A 22,509-nucleotide genomic window follows, 5' to 3' on the forward strand; every position below is an offset into this window, starting at 1 on the left:
TGAGTGTGAGAGTGTGTGTGAGTCTGAGAGTGTGTGTGAGAGTGTGTGTGAGTGTGAGAGTGCGTGTGAGAGTGTGTGTGAGAGTGTGCGTGTGAGAGTGAGTGTGAGTGTGTGTGTGTGTGTGTGAGAGTGAGAGTGAGTGTGTGAGAGTGAGTGTGTGTGAGAGTGTGTGTGTGAGTGTGAGAGTGTGTGTGAGTGTGAGAGTGTGTGTGAGTGTGAGAGTGTGTGTGAGAGTGTGTGTGAGTGTGAGACTGCGTGTGAGAGTGTGTGTGAGTGTGAGAGTGTGTGTGAGTGTGAGACTGCGTGTGTGAGTGTGAGAGTGTGTGTGAGAGTGTGAGAGTGTGTGTGTGAGTGTGAGAGTGCGTGTGAGAGTGTGTGTGAGAGTGTGTGTGAGAGTGTGTGTGAGTGTGAGAGTGCGTGTGAGAGTGCGTGTGAGAGTGTGTGTGAGTGCGAGAGTGAGTGTGAGAGTGTGTGTGAGTGTGTGTGAGTGTGAGTGTTTGTGAGTGTGAGACTGCGTGTGAGAGTGTGAGAGTGTGTGTGAGAGTGTGTGTGAGAGTGTGTGTGAGAGTGTGTGTGAGAGTGTGTGTGAGAGTGTGTGTGAGAGTGTGTGTGAGAGTGAGACTGCGTGTGAGAGTGTGTGTGAGAGTGAGTGTGTGTGAGAGTGAGTGTGAGAGTGTGTGTGTGTGAGAGTGAGTGTGAGAGTGTGAGTGTGAGAGTGTGTGTGTGAGAGTGTGTGAGTGTGAGAGTGAGTGTGAGAGTGTGTGTGTGTGAGAGTGAGTGTGAGTGTGAGAGTGTGTGTGTGTGAGAGTGAGTGAGAGTGTGTGTGAGAGTGTGTGTGAGAGTGAGTGTGAGTGTGAGAGTTTGTGTGAGAGTGTGTGTGAGTGTGAGAGTGTGTGTGAGAGTGTGTGTGAGTGTGTGTGAGTGTGAGAGTGTGTGTGAGTCTGAGAGTGTGTGTGAGTCTGAGAGTGTGTGTGAGAGTGTGTGTGAGTCTGAGAGTGTGTGTGAGTGTGAGAGTGTGTGTGAGTCTGAGAGTGTGTGTGAGAGTGTGTGTGAGTGTGAGAGTGCGTGTGAGAGTGTGTGTGAGAGTGTGCGTGTGAGAGTGAGAGTGTGTGTGTGTGTGAGTGTGTGTGTGAGAGTGAGTGTGAGAGTGAGTGTGTGAGAGTGAGTGTGTGTGAGAGTGTGAGAGTGTGTGTGTGAGTGTGAGACTGCGTGTGAGAGTGTGTGTGAGAGTGTGTGTGAGTGTGAGAGTGTGTGTGAGTGTGAGAGTGTGTGTGAGAGTGTGTGTGAGTGTGAGACTGCGTGTGAGAGTGTGTGTGAGTGTGAGAGTGTGTGTGAGTGTGAGACTGCGTGTGTGAGTGTGAGAGTGTGTGTGAGAGTGTGAGAGTGTGTGTGAGTGTGAGAGTGCGTGTGAGAGTGTGTGTGAGAGTGTGTGTGAGAGTATGTGTGAGTGTGAGAGTGCGTGTGAGAGTGCGTGTGAGAGTGTGTGTGAGAGTGTGTGTGAGTGCGAGAGTGAGTGTGAGAGTGTGTGTGAGTGTGAGACTGCGTGTGTGAGTGTGTGTGAGTGTGAGTGTTTGTGAGTGTGAGACTGCGTGTGAGAGTGTGAGAGTGTGTGTGAGAGTGTGAGAGTGTGTGTGAGAGTGTGTGTGAGAGTGAGACTGCGTGTGAGAGTGTGTGTGAGTGTGAGAGTGTGTGTGAGAGTGTGTGTGAGTGTGAGACTGCGTGTGAGTGTGAGAGTGTGTGTGAGAGTGTGTGTGAGAGTGTGTGTGAGTGTGAGAGTGTGTGTGAGAGTGTGTGTGATTGTGAGAGTGTGTGTGAGAGTGTGTGTGAGTGTGAGAGTGTGTGTGAGAGTGTGTGTGAGAGTGTGTGTGAGAGTGTGTGTGAGAGTGTGTGTGAGTGTGAGACTGCGTGTGAGACTGCGTGTGAGAGTGTGTGTGAGTGTGAGACTGCGTGTGAGAGTGTTTGTGAGAGTGTTTGAGAGTGTGTGTGAGCGTGAGAGTGAGAGTGAGAGAGAGTGTGAGAGTGAGTGTGAGAGTGAGTGTGAGAGTGAGTGTGAGAGTGAGTGTGAGAGTGAGTGTGAGAGTGAGTGTGAGAGTGAGTGTGAGAGTGAGTGTGAGAGTGTGTGTGAGAGTGTGTGTGAGTGCGAGAGTGAGTGTGAGAGTGTGTGTGAGTGTGAGACTGCGTGTGTGAGTGTGTGTGAGTGTGAGTGTTTGTGAGTGTGAGACTGCGTGTGAGAGTGTGAGAGTGTGTGTGAGTGTGAGAGTGTGTGTGAGAGTGTGAGAGTGTGTGTGAGAGTGTGTGTGAGAGTGTGTGTGAGAGTGAGACTGCGTGTGAGAGTGTGTGTGAGTGTGAGAGTGTGTGTGAGAGTGTGTGTGAGTGTGAGACTGCGTGTGAGTGTGAGAGTGTGTGTGAGAGTGTGTGTGAGAGTGTGTGTGAGTGTGAGAGTGTGTGTGAGAGTGTGTGTGAGTGTGAGAGTGTGTGTGAGAGTGTGTGTGAGTGTGAGAGTGTGTGTGAAAGTGTGTGTGAGAGTGTGTGTGAGAGTGTGTGTGAGTGTGAGACTGCGTGTGAGACTGCGTGTGAGAGTGTGTGTGAGTGTGAGACTGCGTGTGAGAGTGTTTGTGAGAGTGTTTGAGAGTGTGTGTGAGCGTGAGAGTGAGAGTGAGAGAGAGTGTGAGAGTGAGTGTGAGAGTGAGTGTGAGAGTGAGTGTGAGAGTGAGTGTGAGAGTGAGTGTGAGAGTGAGTGTGAGAGTGAGTGTGAGAGTGTGTGTGAGAGTGTGTGTGAGTGCGAGAGTGAGTGTGAGAGTGTGTGTGAGTGTGAGACTGCGTGTGTGAGTGTGTGTGAGTGTGAGTGTTTGTGAGTGTGAGACTGCGTGTGAGAGTGTGAGAGTGTGTGTGAGTGTGAGAGTGTGTGTGAGAGTGTGAGAGTGTGTGTGAGAGTGTGTGTGAGAGTGTGTGTGAGAGTGTGTGTGAGAGTGTGTGTGAGAGTGAGACTGCGTGTGAGAGTGTGTGTGAGTGTGAGAGTGTGTGTGAGAGTGTGTGTGAGTGTGAGACTGCGTGTGAGTGTGAGAGTGTGTGTGAGAGTGTGTGTGAGAGTGTGTGTGAGTGTGAGAGTGTGTGTGAGAGTGTGTGTGAGTGTGAGAGTGTGTGTGAGAGTGTGTGTGAGTGTGAGAGTGTGTGTGAGAGTGTGTGTGAGAGTGTGTGTGAGAGTGTGTGTGAGTGTGAGACTGCGTGTGAGACTGCGTGTGAGAGTGTGTGTGAGTGTGAGACTGCGTGTGAGACTGCGTGTGAGAGTGTGTGTGAGTGTGAGACTGCGTGTGAGAGTGTTTGTGAGAGTGTTTGAGAGTGTGTGTGAGCGTGAGAGTGAGAGTGAGAGAGAGTGTGAGAGTGAGTGTGAGAGTGAGTGTGAGAGTGAGTGTGAGAGTGAGTGTGAGAGTGAGTGTGAGAGTGAGTGTGAGAGTGAGTGTGAGAGTGAGTGTGAGAGTGAGTGTGAGAGTGTGTGTGAGAGTGTGTGTGAGAGTGTGTGTGAGTGTGAGACTGCGTGTGAGAGTGTGTGTGAGAGTGTGTGTGAGAGTGAGTGTGAGTGTGAGACTGCGTGTGAGAGTGTGTGTGAGAGTGAGAGTGAGTGTGAGTGTGAGACTGCGTGTTGAGTGTGAGAGTGTGTGTGAGAGTTTGTGTGAGCGTGAGTGTGAGTGTGAGACTGCGTGTGAGACTGCGTGTGAGAGTGTTTGTGAGAGTGTGTGTGAGAGTGTGTGTGAGAGTGTGTGTGAGAGTGTGTGTGAGAGTGAGTGTAAGTGAGAGTGAGTGTGAGTGTGAGACTGCGTGTGAGAGTGTGTGTGAGAGTGTGTGTGAGTGTGAGACTGCGTGTGAGAGTGTTTGTGAGAGTGTGTGTGAGAGTGAGTGTGAGACTGCGTGTGAGAGTGTGTGTGAGAGTGAGTGTGAGTGTGAGACAGTGTGTGTGAGTGTGAGAGTGTGTGAGAGTGTGTGTGAGAGTTTGTGTGAGCGTGAGTGTGAGTGTGAGTGTGAGACTGCGTGTGAGAGTGTGTGTGAGTGTGAGACTGCGTGTGAGAGTGTGAGAGTGAGTGTGAGAGTGAGTGTGAGAGTGAGTGTGAGAGTGAGTGTGAGTGTGAGAGTGAGTGAGAGTGCGAGAGTGAGTGTGAGTGTGAGAGTGAGTGTGAGAGTGAGTGTGAGAGTGAGTGTGAGAGTGAGTGTGAGAGTGAGTGTGAGACTGCGTGTGAGAGTGTTTGTGAGAGTGTGTGTGAGAGTGAGTGTGAGTGTGAGACTGCGTGTGAGAGTGTGTGTGAGAGTGAGAGTGAGTGTGAGTGTGAGACTGCGTGTGAGAGTGTGTGTGAGAGTGTGTGTGAGAGTGTGTGTGAGTGTGAGAGTGTGTGTGAGTGTGAGAGTGTGTGTGAGAGTGAGTGTGAGACTGCGTGTGTGAGTGTTTGTGAGAGTGTGTGTGAGAGTGTGTGTGAGAGTGAGAGTGAGTGTGAGTGTGAGACTGCGTGTGAGAGTGTGTGTGAGAGTGTGTGTGAGAGTGTGTGTGAGAGTGTGTGTGAGTGAGAGTGTTTGTGAGTGTGTGAGTGTTTGTGAGTGTGAGACTGCGTGTGAGAGTGTGTGTGAGTGTGAGAGTGTGTGTGAGTGTGAGAGTGTGTGTGAGTGTGAGAGTGTGTGTGAGTGTGAGAGTGTGTGTGAGTGTGAGACTGCGTGTGAGAGTGTGTGTGAGTGTGAGAGTGTTTGTGAGTGTGAGACTGCGTGTGAGAGTGTGTGTGAGTGTGAGACTGCGTGTGAGAGTGTGTGTGAGTGTGAGTGTGTGTGTGAGTGTGAGACTGCGTGTGAGAGTGTGTGTGAGTGTGAGAGTGTGTGAGAGAGTGTGTGTGAGTGTGAGTGTGTGTGTGAGTGTGAGACTGCGTGTGAGAGTGTGAGAGTGTGAGAGTGTGTGAGAGAGTGTGTGTGAGTGTGAGAGTGTGTGTGAGAGTGTGTGTGAGAGTGAGAGTGAGTGTGAGTGTGAGACTGCGTGTGAGAGTGTGTGTGAGAGTGTGTGTGAGAGTGTGTGTGAGAGTGTGTGTGAGTGAGAGTGTTTGTGAGTGTGTGAGTGTTTGTGAGTGTGAGACTGCGTGTGAGAGTGTGTGTGAGTGTGAGAGTGTGTGTGAGTGTGAGAGTGTGTGTGAGTGTGAGAGTGTGTGTGAGTGTGAGAGTGTGTGTGAGTGTGAGAGTGTGTGTGAGTGTGAGACTGCGTGTGAGAGTGTGTGTGAGTGTGAGACTGCGTGTGAGAGTGTGTGTGAGTGTGAGAGTGTGAGAGTGTGTGTGAGTGTGAGAGTGTGTGTGAGAGTGTGTGTGAGAGTGTGTGTGAGTGTGTGTGTGAGAGAGTGTGTGTGAGTGTGAGAGTGTGTGAGAGAGTGTGTGTGAGTGTGAGAGTGTGTGTGAGAGTGTGTGTGAGAGTGTGTGTGAGTGTGTGTGTGAGAGTGTGTGTGAGAGTGCTTTTGTTTTTGTGATATATGAGGACACAAATGTGTATAATGACATGCATATTACACTGGTATTACAACTTACACGTGATATATGAGGACATTGCATGAGTCCTCATATTTCAAATAGCTTAAAAAACATAAAAAACAATGTTTTTTTTTAATGTAAAAATGCAGCATGTCTCCTGTGATGGGTAGGTTTAGGGATAGGGGCAGTGTAGGGGGATAGAATATACAGTTTGTCCAGTATAAAAGTCATTACGCCTATGGAATGTCCTCATATATCACAAAAACACAGCTGTGTGTGTGTGAGAGTGTGTGTGAGAGTGTGTGAGAGTGTGTGTGAGATTATTTTGAACATCACAGAAAGGATCGAGGTTTCAGAGGAGAAGCAAATGTTGCAAATTATGTTTTGATGAAAGATTATGAAGACAAACTTGATGAATGAAGGGCAGCATGAAGTGTGTGTGAGAGTGTGAGAGTCTCTCTTCCTCATCAACGTTTGGATCATGTGATCTGACTCTCCCTCGTCCTCATCACCTCTTCCACTCTACTCACTCTTTTTGTAATCTTTATTGATTTCAATTTGTGTGAAATACTGTAAATAATTAATGGCCACTGTTCTGCTCTCTTCCTTCCAGCTGGAGATTCTTTCATTTCTCACTCATTCCCACAATCCCATTAAAGCGTCTCGGCTGCCAGTGTGTTCTTATGAAGCACGTCTTCATTGTTCATGTTTGTTTGATCTGTGTCCAATCATGGAGAGATTCTCCTCAATAAACCCTCACAATTCAGGGCAGGGATTCAATTCAAAGTACTTTATTGGCATGATTGTTTTACACAGAGCCTGTCAGCGTCACATACGAGACGCAATAATCTGGGCCACAGTTTCGGAATCTGCTCTCCATTATACAGATTTGTGAACTGAACTTGTCTCCGGTGTCATCAAACAAACGTCTGGAAACCAAACAGGTCAAGTTGCCCGAAAGCTAGTTTCCATTAGTCCCTTTGCCAGATGTTATGGCCTAAAACTAGAAAAATAAGAAACGAAACGAGAGAGGAAAACAATGACAACAATAATAGAACCAAAGCTTGTAAACATCTCTGTAAAATATAATTAAACATAATTACAATATAGGCTATATAGCCTAAAAGAGTGGAAAAAAAAGACAAGGTATTGTTATGGGATAAATAATATTAATAATAATACTGAATTTATTAATAGCACTAATAGAGGCAGCGACATTAATGTTCACATTGTTGATTATGAGTTAAACGACACATTCTCTGCTTGATTGACAGTTCCACTGATGGAGATTTCCCACGTGAATCATGCAATCCGCTCTCGCTCCTCCAGATACTCTGCTTTAGTCTTACGAACTACACAAACATGTTTTTTCCCAGCAAAGCAAGTTATACTTGTTTAAAATTTGATAATGGTGAAAACTAAATTGTTGTTTTTTATATGAAACTTTTAGTGCTTGTAAAATAATTCCAATGGTTTTCGAACTGTCACTCGTTCCCGACCGCAACATAAAGAGGGTTACACACACAAGCGAACAGTGACGTCACAGTCTATCTTACACTGCCAATGAAAACACAGGGTCGGAACAACTATGAAATGCGTATTAAAAACATTGTTCGGCACTCAGAGAGGTGTGTTGTATGCAGTTGTTTTGATAGCGGGAAACGAGATACATTTCTAGTTTCAGTTTTAGTTCGTTATTCTTCAGACTTTCCTCTTTAAACACAACAAGTATCAGCTGTGTAAAAAGTTACTCGCATATGGTCTTTGGTCACTGAAAATGAGTGAAATGTACTAATTTAGTGCCGCATTAAAATCCCCATATCTATGCGATTGAACCATCGAGGGCCTTTAAAATGAAGATACCAAAAGAAAAGTTTGTTAAGAACCAGAATCTTTAAGGATATTAAGACACGTTTAATACTACTTGAGTGTTTTAACTGTCACCATTGGCGTTTAATGAGACAAAGATGGCTAAAGTCAACAGATTTAACTAAGACCTACACATCTCTGTGTAAAAGTAAAATAATGATGCTGCCATCTCTCTAACGTCATTTCTACACCGCTGTCATTTGGCTCCAAAGGTGAAAATTGTCATTTTGAATTTGATCCTCCTCGACAAAATAGTGGATTACTCAGAAGACATACTTTAATGACATTTAATAATTTGTCTTTCATCACTATTTATTTATTTGACCAGAAATAAAAAGCACAATCAGATCTTTATCTCTGAAGCTCTGGTTGAGTTAGGGTTAAAGTTGGTCACGTGACTGCATTCATGAGATCACTCGTCTGTAACCTTAAACACTCTCTGCGTTACTCTGGCGGAACAAACACTAGTTATAACATTATCTATTTAAAATCTCTCTCCAATTATGTTTTCTCAGGTCACATTCTCACTGTTGTTTTATGGAACCCATTCAATATGATGATGATGATGATGAAGATGACAGCAGTAAAAGAGGTGTACTCAAGATCGCATGGCTGTCCCTGAGCCTGTTGTCTGAAAGCTGACGGTGTGACTGTCGTGAATCACAGGATTGGTGGACACACACCGTCATTATGGGCTGTGGAGCAGCAGATGTTCACACACACAATGATCCGCAGTGACAGCCGGCAGACGACAGGTTTCACGTGTCAGGACGAGCTTCAGCCTGTTGTTCACGTTAACACAGAGATCAGGACATTAGATCTCAACCTGATTGCTTAGCCTATCTTTGGCTGTTTCTTTGATATGTGCCCTGAATAATCGTGGCTTTCCTCAGTGGTCTTGTTGTTGAGATACGGGAGCCTGTAGAACAAACAACAGAGAGATGCAAGATGCATTTTATACAACAACACCTCAACAGTTTTCATATTTGATATCTTTATTATCACACAAATCAGATGGGTAAAATCACTGCATGTCTCTAAGCAAGGTAATTCAGGGTTCACATTCATTCTGACCAGTGAAATCACATCATTTTGCGAAAAACAAAACCGCACCATTGTTTGACAGCAACAAACATTCATCTGAACTAAAAAATTTTAAGGGGTCCTATTATGCCTTTTTATGAAGTCTTGTTTTAGTTTTTGGGGTGTACTAGAATATGTTTTCGTGCTTGATTGTTCAAAAACACATTATGTTTCACATATTTTACATTATCACAGCTTCTCTCTCCCCATTCTGCCCCGAACGCATCGTTTTCAATGAAGCCCCTCCTTCTGAAATACGAAAACTGCTGTGATTGGTCAGCTGGCCCAGTGTGTTGTGATTGGCACCACGTGTTGGGGAAATGTCCCGCCCCTTCATAACCACAAGCTCTACTCAGATGTAAACTATGGCTTCGATTTTAAACCATTTCGAGCGATTCAGACCCTGACAATGTTAACCAACAAGAGGATTGTGCTAAACGGATTTCATGCACGGACTTTGCAAGCACAGATTTTACTGGACGTTTCAGAGTGGTGTGTGCTTTTTTGTTGTTGTTGGAATTTTCTTATAGATAAGATGTTATCCACCATTTAATCATATTTGTCGGAAAACTATGGTAATTCAAACAGTAATCGATCACAGAATCATGGGTAATTCCCCTTAAGGGGCGATGAACAGTCTTACAGAAGCTCCAGTCAACACTGCACTGTTAGTTAGCAGGCTAGCGGAGGCAAAGCTTTGCCCTTCGTTTACAGCTTAGCAACTACATAAAGCTTATAACTGGAACTGTTAATAGAAAACACAACTACAAATAAGACATACTTACAAGATCCATAAACAACAGATCCCGACGAAATGGTAACAGCGCCGTCTTTCAGGAGAAGCGTTTGTGCGTATAGCCTGCATTCTGCTCTCTTCTGGAAGCTGTTCTCCGTAAATGTGCAGCGCACAGACAAACGCCGAGGTTATAATGTTCAGGAACAGTGTTAAAAATGCATTTTAACCACTCTAATTTCGTCAGCCTTAGGAAAACTTTTTCTGGGGTGTAAAAAACAACAACAACACTCTTTGGCCACACCCCCTGTGTTGTGTGTTCCCGGGGGCGGGGTTTATGTAAATATTGGGGTTAGTGATGTCACCAACCCGGAAAGAAGCTCATTGTAGTCCCTACCAGCCGTTTGTTGTAGTCCATAAAAAGCGATTTCTGTAAAAGTAAATCTCTCCCTTTGCTCTGAACTCTGAGCGTCGTAACTCTACAGATGTGTTTATCCTCAAACAGCAACATTACACACTCACTACAGTTAGAAAGTGAAATCATAATCCACCACTCCTTTAATATAATACACACAAACGCATTGAAGAGTTCAAGGGATTATCAACATTAGAGTCAAAGCATGTAACACTGATTTCTATTTTGAGGTCATATGTGTAAATTTCTGAGTTTCCAGACGCTTCAGTTCGTTTTACACTTACAAGTCATTGTTTGCGCTGCGGTTTATCAAGAAAAAGTATATAGTGTTATTTTAACACTAAAAATTAATTTTAATATAGCCTACATACTGTCCTCCATATGGGGACAAAAAATGCTTCTGTATGAGTTCTAATTTTTTATATTTATTTTATTTTTTTAAAATAGTTTTTTATAGTTGTAAGCGATATGACAAGGGCAAGAGTGCTGTTTTTCAGAATATCAGCACGATTAAAAATGTGATTTTATTTAACAGTTCAATAAACAAAAAGTAAATATGAAATTACATTTTAGACACAACATTGTCATTATTGATGTTTTCGCTCGACGCTACTGTACAGAGGTTTACGCAGTATTGCGACGCTACTGTACAGAGATTACGCAGTATTGCGACGCTACTGTACAGAGGTTTACGCAGTATTGCGACGCTGCTGTACAGAGATTACGCAGTATTGCGACGCTACTGTACAGAGATTACACAGTATTGCGACGCTACTGTACAGAGGTTTACGCAGTATTGCGACGCTACTGTACAGAGATTACGCAGTATTGCGACGCTACTGTACAGAGGTTTACGCAGTATTGCGACGCTACTGTACAGAGATTTCCGCAGTATTGCGACGCTACTGTACAGAGATTACGCAGTATTGCGACGCTACTGTACAGAGATTACGCAGTATTGCGACGCTACTGTACAGAGAATACGCAGTATTGCGACACTACTGTACAGAGATTACGCAGTATTGTGACGCTACTGTACAGAGATTACGCAGTATTGCGACGCTACTGTACAGAGGTTTACGCAGTATTGCGACGCTACTGTACAGAGATTTCCGCAGTATTGCGACGCTACTGTACAGAGATTTACGCAGTATTGCGACGCTACTGTACAGAGATTACGCAGTATTGCGACGCTACTGTACAGAGATTACACAGTATTGCGACGCTACTGTACAGAGATTTCCGCAGTATTGCGACGCTACTGTACAGAGATTTACGCAGTATTGCGACGCTACTGTACAGAGATTTACGCAGTATTGCGACGCTACTGTACAGAGATTACGCAGTATTGCGACGCTACTGTACAGAGATTACGCAGTATTGCGACGCTACTGTACAGAGGTTTACGCAGTATTGCGACGCTACTGTACAGAGATTACACAGTATTGCGACGCTACTGTACAGAGATTACGCAGTATTGCGACGCTACTGTACAGAGTTTACGCAGTATTGCGACGCTACTGTACAGAGATTACACAGTATTGCGACGCTACTGTACAGTTTACGCAGTATTGCGACGCTACTTTACATAGATTCCGCAGTATTGCGACGCTACTGTACAGAGTTTACGCAGTATTGCGACGCTACTGTACAGAGATTACTAGGGGTGTGACGAGACGCTTATCTCACGAGACGAGACTAGACACGAGATTGGGTTCACGAGAACGAGACGAGACGAGATTTTTGCACAATTTTTCAGAAATCCTCAATGACAAAATTCATGGCTGGAAAAATAGTATGCAGGTGCATTTTTCAATGTTTTAACTAATAATCTTCTAATGCATGTCATTTCAGGTCTACTTTATGAGTATGAATTATCAAATGCATTGAAAGAAAACAATATTCAAGCACTGTAAAAGGTTTTTATTGACTGGCTTTTCTCCTGTATAATTTCACATAAGTCTCTTCAGACCTTACTGTACATTTAAGAGCTTTCAGAACTTCTGATTGAGGCTGTGTGTGACCTCCTAACTGAACTCCTTTTAACACACATTTAACAGAGAAATAAAAACCGTATAAATAACAAAAATAAATAACTGTTTTCTCTTAGTCTTATTAAGTGCAAACAATAAGTGCGAGTGCAACCATAATCAAAGTTAGCACACAGACTCTTTATAATTGTTGTGAAATTGCGGTTTTATTTTGCACCGGCAGTTATAGGGTTAATGCGGTGAGTTCGGAAAAGGCCGAGAGAAACGAGGCTGTTTGTCTCTACAGTTGTTCTTGCGTTCCGATTATAAGTTCAGAAACGGAGCCTCCCTTGTCTGTTGTCCTTTGTACGTTACAGTGCTCTCTCAATATTCGCAGTGCCAACAGAGACCAGAGCCGCAAATAAACAGTCCAGAGATGGGTATTGGGAGACGGATTATTTTATGTATGCAGCCTAATTTGTGCGCAATGCACATCAGGGAGCTTGTGTTTTACTTTCACTTACAAATTCGTGACCGCGCGTATAGGGAGCAGCGGTGCTGAGCGCGCATTCTAAATGATAAGACATTTACCAGACGTTTAGTCTGTTGCGCAACGAATCCTCCGCCATCGTCACGCGATCAGTGAACTGTGATTCGTGCTGCACTGATTGCAACGGCAACTCGCGCTGGATGAGCAGAGCAGACTTTTGCATTAGTTTATAATGGTTTTTATTTTTTTATAAAAACAACAAAACGATAGTTTAGGCGAATGTGAGTGTAGCGGTGGAATATTAATGGGGATATCGCGAGACAGCTTTTTCACTCGACGAGAAATCTCGTCATATTTAGTCTCGCGAGATCTCGTGGCACGAGATCTCGTCACACCCCTAGAGATTACGCAGTATTGCGACGCTACTGTACAGAGTTTACGCAGTATTGCGACGCTACTGTACAGAGATTACGCAGTATTGCGACGCTACTGTACAGTTTACGCAGTATTGCGACGCTACTTTACATAGATTCCGCAGTATTGCGACGCTACTGTACAGAGATTACGCAGTATTGCGACGCTACTGTACAGAGATTACGCAGTATTGCGACGCTCCTGTACAGAGATTTCCGCAGTATTGCGACGCTACTGTACAGAGATTTCCGCAGTATTGCGACGCTACTGTACAGTTTACGCAGTTTTGCGACGCTACTGTACAGAGATTACGCAGTATTGCGACGCTACTGTACAGTTTACGCAGTATTGCGACGCTACTGTACAGAGATTACGCAGTATTGCGACGCTATTGTACAGTTTACGCAGTATTGCGACGCTACTTTACATAGATTCCGCAGTATTGCGACGCTACTGTACAGTTTACGCAGTATTGCGACGCTACTTTACATAGATTCCGCAGTATTGCGACGCTACTGTACAGAGATTACGCAGTATTGCGACGCTACTGTACAGAGATTACGCAGTTTTGCGACGCTACTGTACAGAGTTTACGCAGTATTGCGACGCTACTGTACAGAGTTTACGCAGTATTGCGACGCTACTGTACAGAGATTACGCAGTATTGCGACGCTACTGTACAGTTTACGCAGTATTGCGACGCTACTGTACAGAGTTTACGCAGTATTGCGACGCTACTGTACAGAGGTTTACGCAGTATTGCGACGCTACTGTACAGAGATTTCCGCAGTATTGCGACGCTACTGTACAGAGTTTACGCAGTTTTGCGACGCTACTGTACAGAGATTACGCAGTATTGCGACGCTACTGTACAGTTTACGCAGTATTGCGACGCTACTGTACAGAGATTACGCAGTATTGCGACGCTACTGTACAGTTTACGCAGTATTGCGACGCTACTTTACATAGATTCCGCAGTATTGCGACGCTACTGTACAGAGTTTACGCAGTATTGCGACGCTACTGTACAGAGGTTTACGCAGTATTGCGACGCTACTGTACAGAGATTTCCGCAGTATTGCGACGCTACTGTACAGAGTTTACCCAGTATTGCGACGCTACTGTACAGAGATTCCGCAGTATTGCGACGCTACTGTACAGAGATTTCCGCAGTATTGCGACGCTACTGTACAGAGATTACGCAGTATTGCGACGCTACTGTACAGAGATTTCCGCAGTATTGCGACGCTACTGTACAGAGATTACGCAGTTTTGCGACGCTACTGTACAGAGTTTACGCAGTATTGCGACGCTACTGTACAGAGATTTCCGCAGTATTGCGACGCTACTGTACAGAGATTACGCAGTATTGCGACGCTACTGTACAGAGATTACGCAGTATTGCGACGCTACTGTACAGAGATTACGCAGTATTGCGACGCTACTGTACAGAGATTACGCAGTATTGCGACGCTACTGTACAGAGTTTACGCAGTATTGCGACGCTACTGTACAGAGATTACACAGTATTGCGACGCTACTAAACACAGATTTCCGCAGTATTGCGACGCTACTGTACAGAGATTCCGCAGTATTGCGACGCTACTGTACAGAGATTTCCGCAGTATTGCGACGCTACTGTACAGAGATTACACAGTATTGCGACGCTACTAAACACAGATTTCCGCAGTATTGCGACGCTACTAAACAGAGATTACGCAGTATTGCGACGCTACTGTACAGAGATTTCCGCAGTATTGCGACGCTACTGTACAGAGATTACGCAGTATTGCGACGCTACTGTACAGAGATTACACAGTATTGCGACGCTACTAAACAGAGATTACGCAGTATTGCAACGCTACTGTACAGAGATTACGCAGTATTGCGACGCTACTGTACAGAGATTACGCAGTATTGCGACGCTACTGTACAGAGATTACGCAGTATTGCGACGCTCCTGTACAGAGATTTCCGCAGTATTGCGACGCTACTGTACAGAGATTTCCGCAGTATTGCGACGCTACTGTACAGAGATTACGCAGTATTGCGATGCTACTGGACAGAGATTTCCGCAGTATTGCGACGCAACTGTACAGAGATTTCCGCAGTATTGCGACACTACTGTACAGAGATTACGCAGTATTGCGACGCTACTGTACAGAGATTACGCAGTATTGCGACGCTACTGTACAGAGATTTACGCAGTATTGCGACGGTACTGTACAGAGATTACGCAGTATTGCGACGCTACTGTACATAGATTCCGCAGTATTGCGACGCTACTGTACAGAGTTTACGCAGTATTGCGACGCTACTGTACAGAGTTTACGCAGTATTGCGACGCTACTGTACAGAGATTAACGCAGTATTGCGACGCTACTGTACAGAGATTTACGCAGTATTGCGACGCTACTGTAGAGAGATTACGCAGTATTGCGACGCTACTGTACAGAGATTTACGCAGTATTGCGACGCTACTGTACAGAGTTTACGCAGTATTGCGACGCTACTGTACAGAGATTACGTTGAGGGTTATGAACTCCATCACAGATGTGAGGAAATGCTTCAGTGAATGTCTTGTTTCCATCAGTTTCACTGGCTCTGATTTCTTTTCACATGTGAACACACATAACTACCTTACAGTTCTGACGACGGTTATATGCAGGGTTATTTCAGGCTGTTTTCTTCACAAACTGCTGTGTGTATAAGCGAGTAATAACACTAATATCACTGCATAAATTAGTCATATTTTGATTTCACTTGCATTAGATAGTTTTCTTGTTTTGCTTCATGTTACTAACTGAACTGGGATTAATATCCTGCTGACTTTGACTATAGTGTTCTGTGTTTGTCCAGCAGAGGGAAGCATACGCTCAAGATATATGAAATATGCCAGTGATTATTAATTTGAACTGTAGATGTAAAGCAGGAATGACAGCTGTTGTGGCAGGAGACTGTAGTGCGAGTTAAGATGTTGGGATGAGCCCGGAGACCAATACCTGATTCGGAAAGGCAGGGGAAAAGAATAACGTGTTCTACGGAGGCCCCTGAGGGACACAGTTAGGCTTTCTATGTGTGTGTGTGTGTGTGTGTGTGTGTGTGCACAGATTATAGTTCTTATGATATCAGGCCTTTAGTCTCAGCCTCAGACGTCACGCCCACGGAACGTTGGCTAAACGTCTGATGCATATGGTACACTTAACTGGAAACACTTCAGGAATGTCGAAGTCGTCATCTGATTGGTTGAATTTGATCGGATTTCCGGGGGGCGCGAGTGTCGCGTTTATTTTCGGTCTGCCGGGAAACAAAGCGCAGACGTGTGATTGCGGAAGAAAAACTGTTGTGTTTACATGAGTGACAATGAGCATTTATCAAGATCAGCTAAACGTAGGATTCTCAAAAGTATGCGAGGTTCACGGCATAGACTCTTTAAGAGATGTCCAGGAGTTTTGTTTGAGGCACTTAGTGGAGACAAAAAGAGATATTTTAGCCTGTTTGCCGACGGGATTTGGGAAGAGTATTATTTTCCAAGCCTGGCCGACCCTTTGTCAGCATTTATAAGGATTCCCAGCAGATCCAACTTTACTAGTTGTGTGTCCCCTCCTATCTATATGGAAGATCAAGTGAAATACCTAACTGTGAAGGGGATATCAGCCGCGTTTGCGGGCAAACATGAAACAACAGACGCTGACATCACAGCTGGCCGATTCAGTATTGTGTTCGGTTTTCTTCTCCTCCTTTGATTTTCTATGCTGACTAACTTGTTGCACGCCGGTCTGTTGTTGTGGGGACATTTCCACGTGACGCTGAACGAAACGAACTGTAATTGGTTGTTTGACATGTCGGTCAAACGGCCTTATGGGCGGGCCTTGGCCAAAGAAAGCTGCTATGAGTTCCAGACCTTCAGCCGTCAGTCTGAAGGTCTGGTTACGCGAGACTATCAGGCCTTGACCCTGTTCTCGCCCCCTGAACCACATGACTGGTTGAAGCGAGAACGTGCTGTGATTGGTCAGCACAATGTGGCTGCTCTCTGATTGGCTGGAGTAGGCGGTGGGAGGAGTCCAGACATTTGTGATCTGCATGCTCGTCTCACAGCTAGAATTGTTTCTATTTAACATATTTCTGAATCTGATTCTGTATTAGTGAAACACTTCCAACCCCAGTATGACTTTCCTGTAGTGGTGCAGAAGGGTTAAAGGTGCAGTGATAAATCAGTGGACAGTCATGTTTCTATCATGATTATTTTTTGTCTGCTCATAATCTACAAGGCTTTACAAGCATGTGTTTGATGATGAGGATTGATGATTCTCAATAAAGCATCAGTTGTCAGTCTCAGCTGGAAGGATGTGTAGTGTAATTTCCAGCACACGACCGTACTGAAACACACACACACCGCTGGGGAGGTTCGGTATGTGTTGTTGCTCACTTAAACATGTCTGTCCACTATAGTGGACTTTAGCTTAATGTCTTCTCTTTCTATTGTCATGTTGCAGCAGATTGAAGACTTGTCAGTTGAAGTGAATCAAAATGTATTTGAATGTGATGTAACTCTATTACTGGGGTTTATTACTGCCAGAACAACACAAGAGTGTGAGTGTATTCAGCCATGATGACGTCTGTGTGTGTGCAGGGCGAATCTAGCCTTAGACGGAGACATTGTTTGTCCTTTCATTAATTGTGCTTGATATCTAATAGGTTTATTTATCAATAAACAATTACGTTTTTACGTTTTCATATGTAATGAAGTATTTAACCAAACACAAAATAACATGTTGGATTTACACACAGCTGTGGGATTTCCCCCAAATAGAATAGAACGCAAGAGAACATGACAGCATTTATTGTGTTTCGTCTGACGCTCTGAGACCAACTCATTTATGATGGAGTGGGAAAGAGCCTGAACTTAGTTCTATTACTGATATTTTGCAGCAGAAAGTGATGATTCCACCGAGTTCTCCAGAGTTCTCTCGAGTTCTGGAGTCGGTGATTTGACTGGAGTTCTTGTGTTTGTTGCTCCTGCAGGTACGACCCGTCGCCCTCGAGGCCGCGAGCTTCATGGTGTGGATTACAACTTCCTGTCAGTGGAGGATTTCCTGGAGCTGGACCGGCGTGGAGGACTGCTAGAGATCGGGACATATGATGGTGTGTGAGTGCTTCAGCTGTGAGTGTGAGAGAGAGTGTGAGTGAGTGAGAGAGTGAGAGAGAGTGTGAGTGAGTGAGAGAGTGAGAGTGAGACTGAGTTAGAGTGAGAGAGAGAAAAAGAGTGAATGTGAGTGAGTGAGTGAGTGAGTGAGTGAGTGTGAGAGTGAGTGTGAGTGTGAGTGCGAGAGTGAGTGCGAGAGTGAGTGCGAGAGTGAGTGTGAGAGTGAGTGTGAGAGTGAGTGTGAGAGTGAGTGTGAGTGTGAGAGTGAGTGAGAGTGCGAGAGTGAGTGTGAGTGTGAGAGTGAGTGAGAGTGCGAGTGAGTGTGAGAGTGAGTGCGAGAGTGAGTGTGAGAGTGAGTGTGAGTGTGAGTGTGAGTGTGAGAGTGAGTGTGAGTGTGAGAGTGAGTGTGAGAGTGAGTGTGAGTGTGAGAGTGAGTGAGAGTGAGTGTGAGAGTGAGTGTGAGAGTGAGTGAGAGTGCGAGAGTGAGTGTGAGAGTGAGTGTGAGTGTGAGAGTGAGTGTGAGAGTGAGTGTGAGTGTGAGTGTGAGAGTGAGTGTGAGAGTGAGTGCGAGAGTGAGTGCGAGAGTGAGTGTGAGAGTGAGTGTGAGTGTGAGAGTGAGTGAGAGTGAGTGAGAGTGAGTGTGAGTGAGTGAGTGCGAGAGTGAGTGCGAGAGTGAGTGCGAGAGTGAGTGCGAGAGTGAGTGTGAGTGTGAGTGTGAGTGTGAGTGTGAGAGTGAGTGCGAGAGTGAGTGTGAGTGTGAGTGAGAGTGCGAGAGTGAGTGTGAGTGTTAGTGTGAGTGTGAGAGTGAGTGTGAGAGTGAGTGTGAGAGTGAGTGTGAGAGTGAGTGTGAGAGTGAGTGTGAGAGTGAGTGCGAGTGCGAGAGTGAGTGTGAGTGTGAGTGTGAGAGTGAGTTGTAGTGTGTGTAAGTGTGTTTGAGTGAGAGTGAGTGGGAGTGTGTGTTTGCGTGAAAGTGAGTGAGTGTATTTGAGTGAGAGTGAGTGGGAGTGTGTGTTTGCGTGAGAGTGAGTGAGCGTGAGTGAGAGTGTGAGTGTGTTTGAGTGAGAGTGAGTGGGAGTGTGAGAGTGTGTGTGTGAGAGTGAGTGTGAAAGTGAGTGTGAGAGTGTGTGTGAGAGTGTGTGTGAGAGTGAGTGTGAGAGTGAGAGTGAGAGTGAGTGAGAGTGAGCGTGAGCGTGAGTGTGAGTGAGTTGGAGTGTGTGTAAGTGTGTTTGAGTGAGTGTGAGACTGAGTGTGAGACTGAGTGTGAGACTGAGTGTGAGACTGAGTGTGAGAGTGTGAGTGAGCGTGAGTGTGAGAGTGAGAGTGAGTTGGAGTGTGTGTAAGTGTGTTTGAGTGAGAGTGAGTGGGAGTGTGTGTTTGCGTGAAAGTGAGTGAGCGTGAGTGTGAGTGTGTTTGAGTGAGAGTGTGAGTGTGTTGGAGTGTGTGTAAGTGTGTTTGAGTGAGAGTGAGTGGGAGTGTGTGTTTGCGTGAGAGTGAGTGAGTGTATTTGAGTGAGAGTGAATGTAAGTGAGTGAGAGTGTGAGTGTGTTTGAGTAAGACTGAGTGTGAGAGTGAGAGTGAGAGTGTGAGTGAGAGTGAGTGTGAGTGTGTTTGAGTAAGACTGTGAGTGAGAGTGTGAGAGTGAGAGTGAGTGTGAGTGGAGTGAGAGTGAGAGTGAGAGTGAGTGTGAGTGGGAGAGTGAGTTTGTGAGAATGAGTTTGTGAGAGTGAGTGTGTTGGAGTGAGTGTGTTGGAGTGAGAGTGAGCGTGAGAGTGTGAGAGTGAGAGTGAGTTGGAGTGTGTGTAAGTGTGTTTGATTGAGAGTGAGTGGGAGTGTGTGTTTGCGTGAAAGTGAGTGAGCGTGAGTGTGAGTGTGTTTGAGTGAGAGTGAGTGGGAGTGTGTGTTTGCGTGAAAGTGAGTGAGCGTGAGTGTGAGTGTGTTTGAGTGAGAGTGTGAGTGTGTTGGAGTGTGTGTAAGTGTGTTTGAGTGAGAGTGAGTGGGAGTGTGTGTTTGCGTGAGAGTGAGTGAGTGTATTTGAGTGAGAGTGAGTGAGAGTGTGAGTGTGAGTGTGTTTGAGTAAGACTGTGAGTGTGAGAGTGAGAGTGAGAGTGAGAGTGAGAGTGAGTGTGAGTGTGTTTGAGTAAGACTGTGAGTGAGAGTGTGAGAGTGAGAGTGAGTGTGAGTGGAGTGAGAGTGAGAGTGAGAGTGAGTGTGAGTGGGAGAGTGAGTTTGTGAGAGTGAGTTTGTGAGAGTGAGTGTGTTGGAGTGAGTGTGTTGGAGTGAGAGTGAGCGTGAGAGTGTGAGTGAGCGCGAGTGTGTTGGAGTGTGTGAGTGTCAGTGATGGACAGTGATGTGAGAATGAGTTGGAGTGTGTGTAAGTGTGTTTGAGTGAGAGTGTGAGTGAGCATGTGAGTGTGTTTGATTGTGTATGAGAGTGAGTGAGAGAGTGAGAGTGAGTGGGAGTGTGTGTGTTTGATTGTGAGTGTGTGAGTGAGTGAGTGAGTGAGTGAGTGTAAGCGTGAGAGTGGATTTAAGTGTGTTTGAGTGAGTGTGAGAGTGAGACTGAGTGGGAGTGTGTGTAAGTGTGTTTGGGTGAGAGAGTGAGTGAGATTGTGTGTGAGTGAGTGTGAGTGTGTGTATGTGTGAGTGTGTGTGAGAGTTAGCGTGAGTGAGTGAGTGAGTGAGTGAGTGAGTGAGTGAGTGAGTGAGTGAGTGAGAGAGTGAGTGAGTGACTGAGTGTGGGCTGCTAGAGATCGGCATGTATGATGGTGTGTCAGTGGGATCATGCTGTTATGGTGAGGGTAATGCCAGGGGACTGTTATATCATACGGAATAATTCTTACGTTCATATTCCAGGGTAATAACAGCAAATGCCCAAATATGGTATTACCCTGCAACCATAAGCAATATGGCATGTATCAAAACAATGTGGAGACAAACATACAGGAATATCTGTGTACTTCTGCAGAAAAACTAAAATAATCCCTAGCGTCAGTTTTAGAGGAAAGACCACATGCTCTGCTGTGTTTCTGGATTGGGCTGAGAGTGAGTGTGTGTGTTTTACAAATGTCTCTAACACACACTGCAGTGCTTTCTGTCCCTCTTTCTTTTCAAGCATGCTAATGGGTTTCTGGTTGTCTAGGTAACTATTATGGGACACCCAAGCCGCCAAACCAGCCTCTCAGTAGGACAGTGATTACCCATGATGCTCTGCGAGACGGTTTCATTGGTTCCCAGAAGTCCTTCGATCGCATGCAGCATGAAGGAGTAGAGCAGACAGAACTGCAGGAGGATGCAGACAGCAGCGCAGACATGAACAACACATTTACAGGTGTGTGTGAGTGTGTGTGTGTGTGTGTGTGTGTGTGTGAATGTGAATGAGAGTGTGTGTGTGTGTGTGTGTGTGTGTGTGTGTGTGTGTGTGTGTGTGTGTTTGTGTGTGTGTTTTGTTTGTGACTGTTCTCTTGTATAGAAGTATAAATAGTGTTCTGTCTCTCCCACCGCCTCCTGTATGTTACCCAGAGTTCTTAGCTCGTAGTCTGTTCCCCTCCCCCCTGCTGTGCACAGGAGACTCCAGCCGGCCGGACGCTCACGGCCCGGTCAGAGAAAACAGAGAAAACGCCCCCACATACGAGCTGAACAACACGCCACACCCCCCACTCCCTCCGGACCTGGACCCGCTCGGGCCGCTGCCGGACAACTGGGAGACGGCCTTCACGGAGAACGGAGAGATGTACTTCATTGAGTACGAGCAACACACACACACACACACACACACACACACTCACACACTTACACACACAGACACGCTGCTGCCTGCTGTAGACAACAGCTAAACCAGCCTGAGCTGCTCTGCCCTGGTTTAAGATGGACATAGCTGGACGCAATCCGATGGACGAGTCTGGGTTTGGCGGTTGCCAGGAGAACAATACTTGCCTGACTGCATTGTGCCAAGTGTAAAATTTGGTGGAGGGGGGGTTATGGTGTGGGGTTGTTTTTCAGGGGTTGGCCCCTTCGTTCTACCAGAAAGACTCGGGAGATAGAAAGATGCAACAAAGCATTAATTTATTGACAGCCCAGCAAGCAATTATTTATAAAGTTCTTTGGCGTAGGCCCCGACCGTAGTGCATAATCCGAGGGTAGCGGATCTGCATTTCCTGCCTGAAGACGACGGCAGGGGCGCAGGGTATGAGGTATGGACAGATGAAGGATCCCCTGGAGGTATGAGGTATGGACAGATGAAGGACCCCTGGGAGGTATGAGGTATGGACAGATGAAGGATCCCCTGGAGGTATGAGGTATGGACAGATGAAGGACCCCCTGGAGGTATGAGGTATGGACAGATGAAGGACCCCCGGGAGGTATGAGGTATGGACAGATGAAGGACCCCCGGGAGGTATGGACAGATGAAGGACCCCCGGGGATCTATGAGATATGGACAGATGAAGGACCCCCGGGGAGGTATGAGGTATGGACAGATGAAGGACCTCCGGGCGGTATGGACAGATGAAGGATCCCCAGCGAGGTATGAGGTATGGACAGATGAACGATTCCCGGGAGGTATGAGGTATGGACAGATGAAGGACCCCCGGGGAGGTATGAGGTATGGACAGATGAAGGACCCCCGGGAGGTATGGACATATGAAGGACCCCCGGGAGGTATGGACAGATGAAGGACCCCTGGGGAGGTATGGAGAGATGAAGGACCCCCGGTGAGGTATGAGATATGGACAGATGAAGAACCCCCGGGAGGTATGAGGTATGGACAGATGAAGGATCCCCAGCGAGGTATGAGTTATGGACAGATGAACGACCCTCGGGACGTATGAGGTATGGACAGATAAAGAACCCCGGGGAGGTATGAGGTATGGACAGATGAAGGACCCCCGGGAGGTATGGACAGAT

General features: G+C 46.0%; 1 protein-coding gene across 10 annotated transcripts in view; it reads left to right on the forward strand.

The window, feature by feature from the left end:
- The window catches only part of magi1a (membrane associated guanylate kinase, WW and PDZ domain containing 1a), a 179,096-nt gene that overhangs the window by 87,598 nt on the left and 68,989 nt on the right, over window positions 1-22,509 (forward strand). For 8 of the 10 annotated variants that reach the window (XM_056236577.1, XM_056236578.1, XM_056236569.1 and 5 more), the window contains exons 3-5: window positions 17,487-17,606; window positions 20,747-20,935; window positions 21,127-21,349. In XM_056236577.1, coding sequence (XP_056092552.1) covers window positions 17,487-17,606; window positions 20,747-20,935; window positions 21,127-21,349 — 532 coding nt within the window. The remainder of the gene's footprint in view (window positions 1-17,486; window positions 17,607-20,746; window positions 20,936-21,126; window positions 21,350-22,509) is intronic. The other 2 variants (XM_056236574.1, XM_056236576.1) reach the window with 1 other exon arrangement.

This window comes from Rhinichthys klamathensis, unplaced genomic scaffold, assembly GCF_029890125.1.
Source record: "Rhinichthys klamathensis goyatoka isolate OS25496 unplaced genomic scaffold, OSU_Roscu_1.1 h1tg000453l_1, whole genome shotgun sequence".
Taxonomy (NCBI): Eukaryota; Metazoa; Chordata; class Actinopteri; order Cypriniformes; family Leuciscidae; genus Rhinichthys; species Rhinichthys klamathensis.